The sequence below is a fragment of the Arvicanthis niloticus genome, chromosome 15, assembly GCF_011762505.2.
Source record: "Arvicanthis niloticus isolate mArvNil1 chromosome 15, mArvNil1.pat.X, whole genome shotgun sequence".
Lineage (NCBI taxonomy): Eukaryota > Metazoa > Chordata > Mammalia > Rodentia > Muridae > Arvicanthis > Arvicanthis niloticus.
Genome location: NC_047672.1, coordinates 73,238,655 through 73,253,159, shown reverse-complemented (window position 1 = coordinate 73,253,159; position 14,505 = coordinate 73,238,655). Strand labels below are relative to the sequence as shown.

The 14,505-nt window shown below is 37.8% G+C and overlaps 1 protein-coding gene across 5 annotated transcripts in view; it reads right to left on the bottom strand.

Moving 5' to 3' along the window:
- The window catches only part of Reln (reelin), a 438,704-nt gene that overhangs the window by 128,176 nt on the left and 296,023 nt on the right, over positions 1 to 14,505 (bottom strand). For all 5 annotated transcript variants that reach the window (XM_076913169.1, XM_076913171.1, XM_076913172.1 and 2 more), the window contains exon 20: positions 6,961 to 7,197. In XM_076913169.1, coding sequence (XP_076769284.1) covers positions 6,961 to 7,197 — 237 coding nt within the window. The remainder of the gene's footprint in view (positions 1 to 6,960; positions 7,198 to 14,505) is intronic.

Sequence of the window (14,505 nt, the reverse complement as noted above, 5' to 3'; positions counted from 1 at the left end):
AAAACATACAAGCAAATACTATTTTCTGGTCAATACTGATAGAGATCTCCCTTGAGACAGGACCACAAAGTTTCAAATGCTACCGTTAATTCCTTTTAAGTGGACCTATGCATCCTGTACCTGTTCTTTTTTCCTTATATCTCCATTTTCCAGGGCTGACTATGCTACCTGATGTTCACAGGAAAGTGAGTTTCATGGGGTATCCCTCCTACCAACATATACCCAGTGCTGCCCTGTTCTCCCTTGTATCTTTTGTTATTCCTAGTTTAATTTGAATTCCTTTCTGTTGTTATTTCACTCTCTGATCAAACATTTAAAAATTTTTCTTTCTAAAATATAAACCTAACATGACAAGAGCTCATGATTTACTTATATAAGAATCTTACAATTAAAAATGAATAAAAGAACATAGTCTCAACAAAGCATGAGCGTACTTGGATCTTTAAAGCCTACAAAGCATGTAGGTGTTTCTTTCAACATTTCTCTATGTTGAGTAGTATATTAACTTTTCTTTCAATTAAATCTACTTTTCTTCAAGTGTCATAAATGACAGCTTTTCTTACTCATATTAATTTTTACTTTAATTAATAGCAGCCACAGAAATGTCCCCTTCTTTGTACTGTAAACACACTGTTTTTAAGTTACAATGAGACAAGTCTGGGATTGCCTCAAATCTTACGATAACATACTTGGTACTGTTAGTAATAAGCCACCAGTTATAGAGATAATTGACAGGAAAACAGTGAGAACAATAAGTGTTGCTAGCAACCTCTCTGCTTATACTTCTCCCCCTCTTGGACGAAATCTAGTTTATATAAGCAAAACCTTACTTAATAAATTTGCTTTGATGCCTTTAAAGACATGCTTGTTCCTATTATCTAAGCAAAACTATGTCCATTAATCTTTGAAACCCAAGAATGTTTCTGACACTAGGGACATGAGCACAGCAGTATAGACAGGATTTCCTCTGTTCAGCCAGTCAGCGATGAGAACACTTGCAGAGGGAACTTCTCACTGTGGTCACACCTAATCTTCACGTCATCTTGCATGTATATATTATTGCTTCCATTTTAGAACTGAAAAGCTTAGGTACAGAAAAACAGAATCTATTTTCTGAATTTCTGGTGTTGCTGTTCTGAGGTGAGACTTGTGTTTGATGATATAAAAACTGAGACTTTTAACATGCTGTCTTCTGGAAAGACCAGTAGGATAAGCACATGGGTGATCTCACTCTGCTTGACTCTAACTCTTCATTAAGGGCCACCCTGCAATGAGGTCAGCTGACAGTGACTGTGGTCTGAATGGGAACTAGAGAGGTCGTTAGGTTATGGATGTGCTGAAGGGCAGAGGTGAGAGGGGAGACAGAAGCCGGAAATGTCTACTTCTACACCATTACATGATAAAACCCAGTTATTCCTAATTTTCACAAGTCACACCACTGCAACCTTCTTAAAAATGTTCAATCAAAACAGATTTCTCAAAACTCCTCATTGGTTAAAAATCCCCCTCCACTGGGTTTCCAAACCTCCAAGTGGCAGTGCCAGAATCTGATCTCATGTATAACCTCAAAGCCTTGATTTCTGTTATACCACAGTTGTTAAAAATGGTATGCTATAGCAGACACTCAGTTACAACTGTACTGTGTGAAACTTAGAGCTGTATGGGAGCAATGGTTTGGCCCCTGTGGTAACTAGCCAGTTCTTCAGACAGGACAAAGGGATGCTAAAATTTTTTAATATTATTACCAATTGTGTTAATTAGGTCCAATCTTTGATAAAACCCAATAATTCCATTGTGACCTTAAGATGCATATACTGAGTGAGGTAAACCAGACCAAGAAAGACAAATGCCACATGGTCTCTCTCTTCTGTGGCTCCTAACTCCAAATCCTTAGATATAAATATATAACACAGAGTAACCACGGGGAATGGCCAAGTATAAAAGAACTATACATGTGGGTGCCTTAGGGAGAGGTTGGGGTATCGGTGATATAAAGTGGGAAATAGAATAATAGGAAGGGGGCTCCAACTGGGAAGTGAGGAGGGAAGTCAGTACAGATGACGAGGGAGTGACGGGACAAATGTCATCAAGGTCATTTGATAAAGTCTCAAGGAATCATTAATTTTGTATTTATGTAAAATTATATTCTGTGTGTGTGTGTGCATGTGTGTGTGTGTCTGTGTGTGTGTGTGTGTATTTGTGTGTTTGTATGTTTGGTGTTCCCCATAAGAACTATATTCTTAATAAAAAAAACTACCATTTCATGCAACTACCTCCCTTCAAATGGTGGGTAAGGTAGTTCGTGACACTCCTCAAACAATACAGATTACCTATGTGGGTCTTTGTGTTTCTCAGCAGTTAAGGGTGTGCCCATATTGCTAAAGACAGCATACACTTATGACATAGGACTCAGATGATTTGAGCTGGACCTGACTTGAGAGCCTCTTTCTTGTGGCCTAACTTTCATGGTTCCAGAAAATACTATATAAGCTGCAAAAGGACAGAGGCAATCAAATAGTTCTGCCCAGCCACAACAGCTAGGAACCACAAATATTGCCAGCACAGCAAAATATGCATGAAAGTGATGAAAGTGCAGTAAGTGGCACTCATACGTCACGGGCAGTCAACAGCTGCATAACTGGACTTATGACCTACTCAACAGGATGGAAGCCATGCCTGGTACTAGAAACCCAGCCAGCTTTTGGGGGCTAGTCATGGACCTCACAAAAGAATCTTTGCTAGACCAGTGAAACTCCTTACTATACTCTAATTCCAAATGTTACCCTTATACCCATAGCTAAATTTCACAAACATCCCTTATCAAAGAGTACTCTGTAGCAAATGGGAACCATCACAGAAAACCATAATTATACACAATGCAACAGACTATGGGGGAGCCCACTCCAACAGATACATCTATACCACAGCTCCTACATGTATGGCTCAGGAAACATCATGGGAGAGGGAACAAAATGATTTTAAGGGCTAGAATACCAGAAGTCTACTGTGAAACAGCCTCATCTACATAAACAGGACCAGAGAATGGCACTACTAATGGGAATGGGAATGTAGAAGGGAGAAGTTTTCACTGGGTCTCACTAAATAAAAACCTTCAGGCAGACAGGAACACGTTGTGCTCTGAGAGGCTCTACCCAGCAGCTGACTCACACAGACGCAGACACCCACAGACAAACAGTGGATGGAGCTTGAGGACCCTAAGAGAATAGAAGGAAGGATTGTGGGTTCTGAAGGGGATGGAACTCCATAGGAAGACCAATAGTGTCAACTAACCTGGATCCATGGGGTTCTCAGAGTCTAAACCACCAGCCAAAGAACATACATGGGCTGGACTTAGGTGTCTCCATTCATATGTAGCAGGTATGCAGCTTGGCCTTCATGTGGGTCCCGAACAACTTGTACAGGGGCTGTCCCAAAAGATGTCACCTGTATGCGGGATATGTCTTACTAGCTGGGCTGCCTTCTCTGGCCTCAGTGGGAGAGGAAACACCTAGCCTCAGAGACTTGAAGTGCCAGGGGAGGGGGGGCACCTGCTCAGAGGAGAAGGGTAGGGGAATGGGGGAAGGATTATGGGAGGGGGTGACCAGGAAGGGATAATGAGTGGGGATGTAAAGTGAATAAGTAAAAAACAAAACAAAACCCCTGTAGGTAACCAATGACTCCTGGGAGGAGAATTAGCCTTTTCTAGGGATGAGCCCCTTTACTGGCTGTCCAGTGCAGAGTGATGAGCCTTGAATCATATATGCACAAACAACAAAAATGGACTCAGCAGTTTGTATGCATGCTTGTACATGTACATCCATACACGTACATATGTAGCAACAATAGTCAAAGTAAAGGAGTCTATCAACTTGAAGGGGTAGTAAGAAGGGTTTGAGAGAAGGTAGCTGGGACAGGCTGCAAGAAAGAGAGGGAAGGGTGAAAATGATGCGATTCTATTTCAATTAAAAACATTAAAAAATATGTCTAAGAGTTTCAAAATTACTGTAAAAAACTAAAGCAGATACAGATTCTGATTTAATGAATAGAAGGAAGGCACTGCCAAGAATTAGAAGCAATTTGTTTGCCCACTGAAAAGTGCTTTCTAATGACATACTCTGAGTGACTCACAGCATATTAACTCTAGTTCTAATGAAAAAGCAATTGTCCAAGTTTTCCCTGGAGAGCAGCCTGGGTCACAACAATCCAGGCTCATGGAAAGTCACGAGTCTCAAATGAGAACCAAATGAACACCCAGCTGGGAAGAGGCGGCCGTCATTAATTTAACACCAGTCTTTCAGGTCAGACCATGTCTACATTTCCCTCGAGAGAAATAAGGTCAGCACAGGGTAGAGGCCATGCTTTCAAATACATTTAAAGACTTTTTACTTAATAAGATAATATGCTCAGAGGATGCTGCGTGGAAAAAACAAAACAAAACCCAATTACTCCTGTTAAGGACTGGGAGGAGACAATAATACAGAGTTTGTCAATATCCTCTCCAATTTCTATCTTGTAACAAGTGTTTCTGAACACCACTGCCAAACAAGTTTGCATCCAATTTTACACAATGTATCCTCAACAGCAGCAGCTGAGAGACAGCGTCATTAAAGAGTTATTCTAAGCCGCTGACTAAGAAGATGGGAGCAGTTTGAGACTTTCCATGCTGCTTCAATTTAATGAGAAGTAAGCATCTTTCATGTCCTTTTAAAAATGGTTAATATGTCTCTCTGGTCCCATTATCACCGCCAGAACATCTCCTCGGATGTTTTGTGACCAAGACAACTCCTGTTTGTTTGCGAAAAGATCAGAAAGTCAAATCTGCTTGCATGCATGCGGCTGTTAATAAAACTCCTACGGGGTTGCTTGAGGTGCCCACAGGGATCTCATGATTATTTATATTTTCTAACGGTTTTCTAGAATTACAATTGCAATTGTAAATTCATAACGTAAACGAATACTCACAAATTAAAGCAGTAGAGGGCTAAGGATATTCATCAGATTTATGTGAAAGGACATTGTTTGCAGGATTTGATTAAAGCAGAAAAATTAAAGCACTGTTAACTTGCATTCGACTCAAGGGTTAAAATGTTCAGCAGCTTGGGGGATTTATTGGAGCAGATGTTAACTATTTATGAAAATAAACATGGGGTATAGGACTTGCATTCATGATCTGACTCTTTGTTACAGTAAAGTGCTGAAAAAGATGTACTACACACTCTTGTGAGACATGGCTTATGGTACACGATCAATCTAAATAACTGTTAATTCAGGCCACTTGAAAACTTCAGAAGCATAAAACACTAATACATCTCATTTTTGTCCGTATCTTCATATTTTCTTGTTCACTTTCCCTCTTTTATTTTAGTTTATGTATTTATTTATAGGCTTAGCATCTGAGGTTGTCATGTAGTAGAATTTTCTTTAGTCTGTCCAGTAGAAATTTCACTGTGTCTAGTTTGACATGCTCACAGCAAAAGTGACCAGCCATCCTTCCATTCTATTACCTGCCATTTCCATGCTACAATCTTTATCCCGCTGTGCATGGGATGTGACTGTACATGCACAGTTCTCTTCCAAGTTAATTTGCTGTGCAATGGTGTGTAAAATTTACCTCTAATTATGATAAGGCCACTGATGGGTCATTTATGATACACTCTCTGGAGGCAGTGACAGCGATTAGCTTTCAGCATGACTCATCTGGAGGAAATTAAATTGGTCTGATCATGACTTGATAGAAAGTAAAAGTCTCTTAGGAAATTATTCCTCAGTCAGGCTTATAACGAAAAGGGAACCTGGGGCCAGAAGACGCAGTGGTAAAGCCTGTACGATCATTTAGACTTAGGTTTGAATCTGGGGCTCTCTTGGGCCTAGAAAACATTATAACGTCTCTGAATGTCTCCTGGCTTCTATTCATGACATGTGCTTATTTTCTCAATGCCTGGGATCTCCCTTCTGTAGCTTGAGCATGCCAAGGCTATTCTTGCTTGGTATGCTTCACCACAGAATCTCTCATAGCTGGGTTTCTCTTCCTGGGAATCTCCACATGGCTGGGATGTCCTCGTTTTTCCACTTTTTAGTCAGTGAGATACATCACTGACTTTCCAATTTCTCAGGTTCCCAAAGGTAAATCTCTGTCTCTGCGTTTATATAAGTAGCCCAGGCTAGACAGAAACTCCCTGTAGAGCCAAGAATTATCTTGACCTTGATCTTCATGCTCTCACCTCTTGCGTGCTGGGAGTTTAGTCATATGCTACCCCGAGGTGCTGTAAGGTAGGTTCCTCTCAGGGCCCGGGGGAATTCCCTGTCAGGTAGCCAGCCTGTCAGTACTATTATATCCTCTTTAGTGCTGTTAATGAAGTACTAATTATACTTTAAATTATTTACTTATTGTTTGTTATATAATTACATTTGTAAGTTACCATTGGAAGGAGAGTCTAAAAGCAATGACTATCTTAACTAGGACATTTCCCAGTCTTGAAACTCTACCAACATCAATAACCAGATGAGCCAATATCATGTGAGAAAAAGGATTAAAATGACAACTAAATTAATAAATCAGGGATGACAAACTTCTTGAACTTTACAGATGACAGCATAAAGATAGGACTCCTTGTGAGAAATTTTAATAAACCAATCATGAATGTAATTTCACACACCACACTATGACCATCACAGTCCTCCATGAAAAAATAATACAGTGATAACTTTAATTATTAGTAATTTTTGAAGAACATCTCTACATATAATTTTTGGAGACAAAAATTTAAATTAATTACTACAAAATTTTATATTTATTTATTTTGGTTTCTTATGTTCTCATTCTGATGACATAAATATAATGCCAAGTTTTTAATGTACCATGTTCAGTCATTCTTTTTCAACCACAGACCTACTGCAGAATGGACTACAACTTCAATCTCTTTCTCTATTTACTAATGTAAATTGTAACAAAATCCTTACCAAAGTGTCCAGTCATGGCCACAGTATGGCTGAACATTCCCAAGGTAGAATCCCAGGGATTGAGTGACTTCCACAAGATTGGTAAAGTCGAGACTGATGCTGTTGAACAGGACAGAGGTCATAACAATCTCATCAATGGCCCAAACATCTTCTCCTTGGGAAGAATGATACGGCTGCCACCATCTGAACTGGATTCCAAACTGTCTTGCATCATCTGGTAGTTCTACAGAGATTATCCTAACGAGGAAAGAAGTTAGAATTCAGATACCTTACTGTCTTAAATTATAAATATTTATACTACAAGCCTCACTTCCAAGGAAGTAGTTGAATAAACTGAATTATTTAAAACTCTAATCTCCAAGATTGAATATACTAAACAATTAGGATCGTTCCCCCAAAGGATTAACATAAATCTATTATATATAGTCTCCTTAGATGTCTGACTTGCTGTATGTCCCCAACAATGTCCTTTACACATATCAAAAAATGTGACTGTGTGCTCAAAGAAGCTAATTCAATCAAACATAGCATACTCCTCAAAGTGGCAAAGGGTGAGCCTGAGAGGCTTGTCACAGTTACAGCCATAGTGTGATGGGAGCTTGGTGCTCTATGGTCCCCTGAGTTTATCATGGTGGGCATAGGTCAGTAGCTGTGTCCCAATGGCATGACAACAAACCTGTACCTGATAAATAGTAAAGAAATTAAGAATAATACCTAATTTCAAGGAGCAATTATTGTCCACAACAGCAGGAACTGCAGTTTAATTGCCTCTGCAAGGACACCAGCCTGAAAGCTACATCAATCACAGTCCCACACTGCTCAGATGCATGCTCAAGGTGAGATGTGAAACAGGAGCTCAGTTAAGCTCAGGGAGAGTTGCCTGCAAGTGATGCAAGCTGAAGCACCAGTGGAGGTTTTCCTCAGCCAGTGAAGAGAAAGAAAGACTTCACTCATTTTTAGGCTAAGTGTCTACATAGGTAACTTAAAGTGCCTGAAATGTCAATGTCCAAGGCTGGCTTTCCTGAGAGATTAGACTGCTTTTTGTATTTTTTGGGTTTAAAAAAAATTGTTGAAACTACAACTTGGAAATGTGATTTACCTAATAAAAATTAATATATATTTTCCCTTAATGGCTTGCTTTGGAATATATGGGCAGAAAAATGTGAGTATTTGTGTTGGTGACATAAATAGTCACAACTAGTTGAAACTTTCTAAACCAAGAGAAAACACATCCTAAAGAATAGTGGAACATCAATATAGAAACACAGTGATTTAAATTTAAAAAATATAAACTTAAAAAACTTAAGCTAGAAAGATATTTAATGAAACTAGAAAAACAAAAAACTAAATACATTTGTGGTTTTAAAGTAGTTTCCATAATCTGACAAACTTCTTCTGATAGAATTAATTAGATAATAGTTAATATGATGACATAGTTAATTAAGCATTGATGGTTTTCACTTCCATTTTTCTTCATACTTATTGTATGGCCATGACATAACATGCATAGGGAACATAATTGAACTGTATTATAACTGGTTCAATAATGTAACGATTAAATTATCACTTGATAATTTAATTTGATTATCATATTAGAAAATTATAATTTTCTTCTATTTTAATAATTTTAAATGCAGTTAATAATCTCTCTGATGAACAGAAATAGGAGCTTAAAATAGCCAAAATTAGAGTATTTTATGTACACACATGTAACAGTAATTAAAGACATCAGAGTTTTCATAACAGAAGAGTTACTATTCTTGGTCTGTACTTAGACTCTTGGGCCAGGGTCCCCATGCTGTCATCTGAGACTGATGACTTTGCAGCCAAATGGAGGCTGCTTTATGCACCTTTGTGCATCTCAGCATCTTTACCCAAGAAATGAGGATAAAAACATCCCGCGGGAAGGGACAGAACCTTTTCCTCTATCGTTCATCTTTGTGTCAGAATGTAAAGCTGTGGTTAATGCATGGTGAAGACACAAACTCCCGATGTTAAGCATCAGCAGTGGAGGTCAAAAGAGGTGTGGACACAGAGACAGAGGAAGGCCAAGTGTCCCTTGTGGGTTGAAGCAGAAGCTAAGTGACTGGCAAAGAAATTTAGATATATACATACTGCTTCTTGTTCTTGGTCTTCTATCCCACGCATCTGCCAAGGGGGTGGGGGTTCTTAATGATATCATGGCTATTTATATATCAGAGTGGCTGGCTGGAATAGCTAGAAGACCTTGATTAGAATGTCACTTGGTTAGAAACAGAGATTTAGGTTAAGCTGGTTCAGTCTTTCCTCTGTGGATAGGTGTTATATATGCTTTTCTTTTAGGCATGTGTGTGTGTTTACATGTGTGTATTTACACATGTGTGTGCAGATGAATGTACACATGTATGGGAGCCTGAAGTTCATGTTGCATGTCCTCCTTGATTAGTTGTCATTTTATTTGCTGGGCAGAGTCTGTAGCTGAACCTAGAGTTTAGCTGTTAGTCTAGGCAGATTGACCCAGGTAATCCAAGATTTGCCTTGCAAGAAGCTGCCCAAATCAACCAACTTTTATGTGGGTTTTGGGAATCTGAACTTGTATCCACTGAGCCACTTCCCTAGCCTTCATGCAGTTATATATATATATATATATATATATATATATATATATATATATATATATCAGAATTGGGTAACTTGAAACAAAGGGATCAAACACAATAAATATTCAAGGCATAAAAATTGATCATGATTTGATATTTGAATAATTTTTATCTATAACAATATAAGAAAAAGGATGAAATAAATTTAAGCTCTAAGAGAATTATGATATTTTATACTAATAAGAGTACCAACTAGTTCACAAGATATTCATTCAAATTAGGCATATTACATGATTTCAGATTTGATACATAAGCAGACAGTTGTTTTATTTTTGAATAAATCACAGACAAATTATCTGAAACTATCCTTTAGCGATAGTGGTGGCCAGCTAGAAGACCAACATATGGCTCGTCCTTCATTTCTGAACAACTATGACATCAAGAGATAATATAGGATTCAAAGCAATTACAGGAAGCAATTTATACTGAAGAAAACAGACTACATGGCTGAAGGCATCAAGATATATTTAACTCTATAAAAAATTTCCACGGTTTATATTATTTATTATGAAGAATATAATTTAGCACCTGGAATATATCAAATTCTACTTCTGCCATGTCAGCTTTTATTAATATTTGTCAGGGAGAGAGGGACAGAGGAAGAGTCTTACAGTCAGATGTGCAAGTGCAGAAAACGAGGGTGTGGGGGCTACTGCTACATTCTTCTTAAAAAAAAAAAAAAAAACACTCCAGTCTGATTTTAATCTTTTAAACTAAACACATTCCTAATACTGAAAAACTGCCTTAATTCTGTTTAGAAGAAGAATGTTACTGCCAAATGGTGGGCACAGTTAAACACACCTTTGCAGTAGCACATTAAATAATGTCATTATTTTTCATACCAACAAAGATGAATTATTTTTAATTATATAGAATGATCGCTAAATTTTGCAGCTGTCCATCTTTGTCAGGAAAAAGTTGGGCATTAGGCCAAGTTCACTAGGAGGATAATATTTTCTTAATGATTTCATCTGTTGCTTTATGTTTAATTTATTGATTCAGATTGATAATGAGGGGTCCATGGAATATTTCTATGGGACTTATGTATCTGAGTGATAAAGAGAATTTAGTCTTACATGTTTACATGTACAACAAAAGAATCCACCACAGCTGGGGCATTTAAAATTTGTTTTAGTGTGTAAAATTTAGGTCATAATAGTGAGTGATAGGCTCTGACACATGCTACTTCATTTTACGCACAAAATTATTATCTTTTTTTGCAAATGATTAAAGTGGGAGGGGCCATAACAAGATTGTAAAATACATAGCATGCATTATGAGTCCTCTTTTCTCTTTTAAATCTTGTCTACTCCCATGGTGCCAGGGCAAATCTTGAGCACCAACTCCCTCCCCATCCCAGGAGAAAATGGTTCTTCCCAGAAGGAAGAAGTATGAGTCTGACATGATTGTAAGTGTGCTACAGCATTTGCTGGGGTTTGACTTGACACCTTAACTGTGAGATTTCCATTCCTTCTCTCCCTTTGTTCTTTCTAGAAAACTTTCCTGAGAAGACCTGTGTGAATTATAGCAGACAAGAATGTCTTTGCTGGGTAACATTCTCTCACCACTGAAGGAAAGTCCTGTCAGGTAAATCTTACTCTGACAGTTGGCTGTATAGCCATGAAATATATAAGCAGAGAGGAACAGAAGTGGCCAGAGGAAAGGATTTTATTTGTATCTTCTCATACGCCATTGTCAGGGAGTCAATAAATGTGAGAAAATTTTATTTGTATTTACTACTTAATTTTACTGTGTAAAAACTAAAAACATGTTAGTTATCAGCTTTAATGAATTATAATCTTTATATGTAATTTATTATAATAAAATGTTCTATGATTAAGAAAACAATATAGGTTGTATTTCTTTATTTCCCTTTTTATAAGATAAATTTATTAATGATTTAAATGAAAGTATGTTTATAGAAGGCTTTGTAATGTTTCCTTTTTGGTTTTTGTTTTCTTTTTTATTGAATATTTTATTTACATTTCAGTTGCTATTATCCCCTTACCCCATTTCCCATCTGCCCAGTAATCCCTATCCCATCATCCATCCTCCTGCTTCTACGAGGATGTGCCCCCCTAACACCCTACTTCCACTTCCCCACCCTTGAATTCCCCCACACTCAGCGTCCAGCCTTCATGAGTCCAAGGATCTCCTTTCCCACTATATGCCCAACAAAGCCATCCTCCCCTACATATACAGCAGGAGCCATGGGTCCCTCTCTATGTGCTCCCAGGCTCCTGGTTTAGAACCTGGGAGCTCTGGTTGGTTGGTATTGTTGCTCTCCTCATGGGGCCACAAACTCTTTTAGCTCCTTAAGTCTTCTTTCTAAATCCTCCATTGGGAACCCCTTGATCAGTTCAATGTTTAGCTGTGAGCATCTGCCTCTAAATGTGTCAGACTCTGGGAGACCTCTAAGAAGACAGTTATATCAGGCTCCTGTCAACATGCACTTCCTGATATCCACATCAGTGTCTACCTTTGGTGACTGAACATGGGATGGATACCCTGGTGGAACAGTCTCCAGACAACCCCTCCTTCAGTTTCTGTCCCACACTGTCTCCATATTTGCTCCCTTGAGTATTTTATTACTCTAAGAAGGACCGAAGCACCCACACTTTGGTCTCCCTTCTTCATGAGCTTCATGTGGTCTGTGAGTTGCATCTTGGGTATTGTAAGCTTTTGGGCTAATATCCAATTATCAGTGAGTGAATACCATGTTTGTTCTTTTGTGATTGGGTTACCTCATTTAGGATGATATTTTCTAGTTCCATCCATTTACCTAAGAATTTCCTGAATTCATTGTTTTTAATAGCTGAGTAATACTCCACTGTGTAAATGTACCACATTTTTTTGTATCTAGTCCTCTGTTGAAGGACATCTCGGTTCTTTCCAGCTTCTGGCTACTATAAATAAGGCTGCTATGAACATAGTGGAGTATGTGTCCTTGTTGTATTTTGGAGCATTTTCTGGGTATATTCCCAGGGATGGTATAGCTGGGTCCTCAGGTAATGCTATGTCCAATTTTCCTCAGTTTCTGTTGTTATGTCTCCCTTTTCAGTTCTAATTTTATTAATTTGGATACTGTCTCTGTGCCCTCTGGTTAGTCTGGTTAAGGGTTTATCTATTCTTGTTGATTTTCTCAAAGAACCAGCTCCTGGTTTGTTTGTTTGTTTGTTTGTTAGGTTTTTTTGATACTTTGTATAGTTCTTTTTGTTTCTATTTGGTTGATTTCCGCCCTGAGTTTCATTATTTCCTGCCCTCTACTCCTCTTGTGTGTATTTGCTTCTTTTTGTTCTAGAGCTTTCAGGTGTGCTGTCAAGTTGCTAGTGTATGCTCTCTTCAATTTCTTTTTGTAGGCACTTAGAGCTATGAGTTTTCCTCTTAACATTGCTTTCATTGTATCCCATAAGTTTTGGTATGACGAGCCTTTATTTTCATTAAATTCTAAAATGTCTTTAATTTCTTTCTTTATTTCTTCCTGACTAAGTCATCATTGAGTAGAGGGTTGTTCAGTTTCCACATATATGTGGGCATTACATTGTTTTTGTTATTACTGAAGACCAGCCTTAATCCATGGTGATCTGATAGGATGCAAGAAATTATTTCAATATTTTTGTATCTTGTATTTTTGTATTCTGAGGCCTGCTTTGTGACCAATTATATGGTCTATTTTGGAGAAGGTACCATGAGGTGCTGAGAAAAATGGTATATTCTTTTGTTTTAGGATGAAATGTTCTATAGATATCTGTTAAATCCATTTGGTTCATAACTTCTGTTAATTCCACTGTGTCTCTGTTTAGTTTCTGTTTCCATGATCTGTCCATTGCTGAGAGTGGGGTGTTGAAATCCTCCACTATTAATGTGTGAGGTGCAATATGTGCTTTGAGTCTTAGTAAAGTTTCTTTTATGAATCTGGGGGCCCTTGTATTTGGAGCATAGATGTTCAGAATTGAGAGTTCATCTTGGTAGATTTTTCTTTTGATGAGTATGAAGTGTCCTTCCATATCTTTTTTGATAACTTTTGGTTGAAAGTCGATTTTATTCAAATTTAGAATGGCTACTCCAGCTTGTTTTTTGGGACCATTTGCTTGGAAAATTGTTTTCCAACCTTTTACTCTGAGGTAGTGTCTGTCTTTGTCATTGAAGTGTGTTTCATGTATGCAGCAAAATTCTGGGTCCTGTTTATGTATCCAGTCTGTTAGTCTACATCCTTTTATTGAGAAATTGAGTCCATTGATGTTAAAAGATATTAAAGAGAGGAGATTGTTTCTTCCTGTTATTATTGTTATTAGAGGTGGAATTATATTTGTGTAGCTATCTTCTTTTTGATTTGTTGGAAGATTGCTTTCTTGCTTTTTGTAGGTTGTAGTTTCCCTCCTTGTGTTGGAGTTTTCCATCAATTATCCTTTGTAGTGCTGGATTTGTGAGAAGATATTATGTAAATTTGGTTTTGTCATGAAATATCTTGGTTTCTCAATCTGTAGTAACTGAGAGTTTTGCTGGTATAGTAGTCTGGGCTAGCATTTGTGTTCTCTTAGAGTCTGTATAATATCAGTTTAGGATCTTCTGGCTTTTGTAGTCTCTTGTGAGAAGTCTGGTGTAATTCTTATAGATCTGCCTTTATATGTTCCTTTACCTTTTTCCCTTACTGCTTTTAGTATTTTTCTTTGTTTTATGTGCATTTGATGTTTTGATTATTATGTAATGGGAGGAATTTCTTTTTTTGTCTAGTCTATTTAGAGTTCTCTAGGCTTCTTGTATGTTCATGGGCATCTCTTTCTTTAGATTAGTGAAGTTTTCCTCTATAATTGTTTTGAAGATATTTACTGGTCCTTTAAGTTGGGAATCTTCACTCTCATCTACACCTATTATCCTTAGGTTTTGTCTTCTCATTGTGTCCTGG